The following is a 4,368-nucleotide window of genomic DNA, read 5'->3' on the forward strand; positions in this document are numbered from 1 at the left end:
GATGCAGTTTAATGAGCTACAGAGTGGGCAGGAGACCTGGAATGCTGCCTCCCACCCAGACCCCAGTGGGGCCTCTCCCTTTTACCTGTCAGGGGAGAGACAGACGCTGAAGGAGGGGACAGAGGCAGAAGGACCTCAGAGCAGGGGGTGGAGGAGGGTGCTAGGGGCAATGAAGAGCTAGCTTTGGGGAAGGAGCAGGGAAGGTCCTCCAAACCCCCTAGAGTGACCATCTTCATCGCATGTGGGCAGCATCCTTGTCCCTGCCCTGGGCTCAAGTAGACGAGTGGACATAGTGATGGATCCAGGACAAGTAGGATGTCACTCGGGCATAGACTCCAGGATAGTTGGGAAGGCCGCAGTCTATCCCCCAGCTCACCACTCCAACCTGCAACCAGGTGCCCCTCCAGTTACAGACCAAGGGGCCCCCAGAGTCACCCTGTGGGAAGAAGAGACAGATGTTCAATACTCATGGTCCCTGTGAGCAGGAGCAATGGATGGAGGCCACCGTCGGGGCAGGGGTCTCACCTGGCAGGAGTCCCGGCCATTGCTCCCCGCACACAGCATGTCGTCCTTGATAATCCTGTTGATTGGACGGTATTGCTGCCTGCAGATCTCATCTGGCACGATGGGGACCTCCACCTCCTGCAGGTGGTGCGGTGGGGGCAGCGGCACTGTGAGAAGAAGCCAAGTGAGCCTATGGTCCTGAAGGGGCAAGCAGTCTCAGTTCCTGGGTTCTAGGACCACACTGTGAGCCTCAGTGCCCCAGGGGACGCTGGGTGGGAGTTACCCAGGGCTTCCACTCCCCGGGGTCATTCCAGGTCAGTGGCTGATAATCTCTTCGCTGACGATGCGGGCACGAGGCTCCTCCGAAAAGAAGCAGACAAATAGATTTTTGTCTGTTTGTTTTTTTTAAAGATTTTATTTACGTTTTTTTAGAGAGGGAAGGGAGGGAGAAAGAGAGGTGAAAAAACATCGATGTGAGAGAGAAACACCAATTGGTTGCCTCTCCCAGGGCCCCAACTGGGGACCTGAACCACACCCCAGGCATGGGCTCTGACTGGGAATCCAACCAGCAACCTCTCAGTTCCTAGGCCGGTGCTCAGTCCACTGAGCCACACCAGCCAGGGCAGATTGCTCTTTAACTCACAAATAATTATTTTTAAAAAGCCAGAGCATGTGTTTTCCCCTAGAAATGCAGAGTGAGTTAGGCATAGGGTCAGATTTGACTCTGTCCTTTTCATAATGAATCCATGAGCAAGTCACTCAAGCTCTCTGTCCCCTCATTTCCCAATCCCCCATCGGGATTGCAGGGGGAAGGGGAACTGAGGAAAGTGGGGGACTCACGTAAGGGCACACTCAGAGCCTGGCACAGAGAGCAGAGAGACGCCCGTGGCCTGGCCTGGCTCTTGCTCCTCTGGTGTCGGCCCCTCAGCAGAGTCCTCGGGAGCCGTCTGCCTCCCGTTCCCAGGAGAGGCCCCAGGATGGGTCCCAGCTAAGGCCTCATCTGCAAAGCTTGGCCGTCACCCCACTGAGTCTGCCCCTGAGTCTCCTCCTCTCATTTCAGCTCCTTATCCTGGTTCTTACCCTTGACCGCAATGCGACCCCAGCCTGTCACCCAGCACCTCGTGCCCAAGGGGACCGTGAGCAATGGAGGCGGGAGGGTGACCCAGTTGACCAGGTTAGACGGTATGAGAGGGGCCTGCAGCTTGAGAAGGGCCACGTCAGCGCCACCGACTCCCTTCTGTGTGAGGTTGTACTTGGGGTGACGGATGACTATAGCAACTTGCACGTTGTTACTGTTTGAGAGTCTCACTTGTCCCACTTGGACCATGAAGTGCTGAGGCACTGGGTATTTCCTGGGAGACAGAAGACCAGAAGCATCTAAGAGGCTGCAGCAGAGCAGGAAGAGGGTCAGCCCCTTAGAGCCCAGGGTCCTCCCTCTGCGGTGGGCCAGGGAGCTCCAGGAAGCTGATCCCAGCAGGCAACCTGCAGCCGCCCGGCCCACAACTGCCCCGAACGCACATCAAATGCCTCCTGACATTGTCTACCACCCCTCAGGGGTGGCAGGGTGGAACTTACCCTGGAATGCAGTGGGCAGCGGTCAGCACCCACTGGGGGTGGATGAGCGAGCCCCCACACACAAACTGCCACTCGTTATCTCTTCCGAGCAAGATCCACAGGCTCACCTGCCACGGCCACCTCCCAGGGGGGGCATTGTGCCCTCCTACAATGCCCACCAGCTCCATGCCTGGGCTGGGGTCTGGGGAAGCAGAGCACGAGCCATCAGGGACCCTGGCACCCCTGCCTGGCACCCAGCATGGCCCTCACACTCAGTTCCCCCAGGGCCGTCCCCATGTGGGGACTGCCACCGAATTCCAGCGGTGGCCTCTGAGAGACCAGGGTCAGGAGTTTGGAGACAGGGCAGGCTTGGGTATCGAGACTCACCAGAAGACACAGGCATGGAGCCCCCCAAGCAGGGGAGGGTCAGGAAGAGCAGCCACAGCATCTGCAGGGAGGGAGGGGAGCCAGAGTGAGGGCAGACCTGGGGCAGGGCCCTGGGACTGGCAGGACAGAGGGCGGGGGCTGAGCAGCAGCCTCACCATGCCAGGTCTCTCTGCATTCTGCTCCTGGACCCCTCTGAGCCCCTTTATCCTCCCTGCCCAGGAACTGGGCAAGGGGAAATCCCGCCCTCCCTGGGGGTGGGGCGTGGGAGGAGGCAGGGCTTACCCCTTCAGTGGGACCAGTGGTGGCCAACAGGCCATCTGCCAAACAAGAAACATTGAGTGTCTTCTCTGAGCCCATCAGAGAACCGGGTGGTGGAGACATATCAGTAGTGACATGAACAGTATGCACATGGAAATTTTTTTAAACATTTTCTGGTAAAGATTTTATTTATTTATTTTTAGAGAGGGAAGGGAGGGTGAAAGTGAGAGAAAAAAACATGGATGTGCGGTTGCTGGGGGCCATGGCCTGCAACCCAGGCATGTACCCTGACTGGGAATCGAACCTGGGACACTTTGGTTCACAGCCCGCGCTCAATCCACTGAGCTATGCCAGCCAGGGTGGAAATATATTTTTCAAAAGATGAAACAAATAAAAGAGAGTAAGGGCATGAATGGAATAGGGGGCTTCACACCTGAGCCCAGAGCTAGGTGCTAGGAGACCCTGCACTTCCACTGCTCCCCTTCTCGTGAGGTGCATGTCCTCCTCAGAGAAAGACATACATGCTGGAGGCGGAGCCACCACTTGTCAGCAACACCGGGGTTTGGCAGAGGTAAGGAGGACCCTTCCCCAGAGCCTTCGGAGGGTGTGGGGCCCTGCTGACACCTGAGTGTTAGACTTTTGGCCTCCAACATGGACGGGACACGGTTCTGTGGTGAGAGGCCACAGGCTGTGGTGTCTGCTCCCCCTGCCCAGGACACTGCTGCACACTTGTTCCACTGTCCTAGGCCATCCTGCACACGATCCAACTTTGTCAAAATGCACAGCAAAGAGTAGGAGAGGGGCCAGTGTGATGCTCTTCTCCTCGCCTCTCTTCAGGTCCCAGAAGAAACTCTTCCTGCACCCCAGGGACCCGAGGTGTCCCCCACAGTGCTGGCAGCACACCCCCCTGCACCCTGCTTCCTGCTTCCTGAACAGAGCAGCTCTGTTCCCCAAATCCAACCCCAGGCAGAGGCCAGCCACTCCGTCAAGCACAGACTTCTCTGGCCTTTGGCATTCTGAGACTCATTCTCCACGAACCATGGGATGGGGCCAGGGAACGGTTTGAGAGGAGGAGCAAGAGGAGGGGGGTCCTCACACTCCTGAACCACTGCCCTGTCCCCAGTGAGCCAGGCAATGAGGTCATTGGCTGGTCGTAGGGGTGCTTTGCAACACGTGGGTGAGCTCAGGACTCTAGAACCCCATCATTCCCTCTTGGGGCCAGGGTCATTGTCATCCTTGCTGAGCTTGTGGCTACTCTGGGGGCACCTGGAGTCCCCAGGAAACACAATTATGATCCAACATGGCCAGGGGGCCCATCAGAGCAGGAGCCATGAGCTGCAGGAGAGGAGGGGCTGGGCCCACAGGCCCACAGGATAAACTCTCTAGGTGATGAGGGTGGGGCTCCCTCCCTGTTACCCCACTGTTGGTCTGGACCAGACCCCAACCTTCACGTACCCTCCACTGTGGATGTGGGTTCTGGGCTGGCTCCCAGGCAGGTGACAGGAAGACAAGCCACAGATGTGTCAGCAAGAAGCCACAGGTCCCAGACCCCAGCCTGAGACTGGACCCAGTCTTCCTGTCCCCCAGCCCCAGGCTGGGTGATAAGCAGCTGGGCCGGTCCAACCAGAGGACAGAGACAGCATTTGAACCTTAGGAGCAGAGCTG

General features: G+C 57.9%; 1 protein-coding gene across 1 annotated transcript; it reads right to left on the minus strand.

Annotated features, from left to right (window-relative positions):
• Positions 1-2,671, minus strand: LOC123825611 (mastin-like). The gene is made up of 6 exons (XM_045849167.1): positions 2,601-2,671; positions 2,446-2,506; positions 2,080-2,260; positions 1,585-1,856; positions 526-671; positions 1-436 (listed from the first exon to the last, which is right to left on the minus strand). Exons 1-6 carry the CDS (start codon positions 2,601-2,603, stop codon positions 272-274), a joined length of 828 nt encoding a protein of 275 aa, XP_045705123.1. The 5' UTR covers positions 2,604-2,671; the 3' UTR covers positions 1-271.
• Between the last annotated feature and the right edge of the window lie 1,697 nt (positions 2,672-4,368).

This window comes from Phyllostomus hastatus, unplaced genomic scaffold (assembly GCF_019186645.2).
Source record: "Phyllostomus hastatus isolate PE091 unplaced genomic scaffold, TTU_PhHast_1.1 phas_contig_64, whole genome shotgun sequence".
Classification (NCBI taxonomy): Eukaryota; Metazoa; Chordata; class Mammalia; order Chiroptera; family Phyllostomidae; genus Phyllostomus; species Phyllostomus hastatus.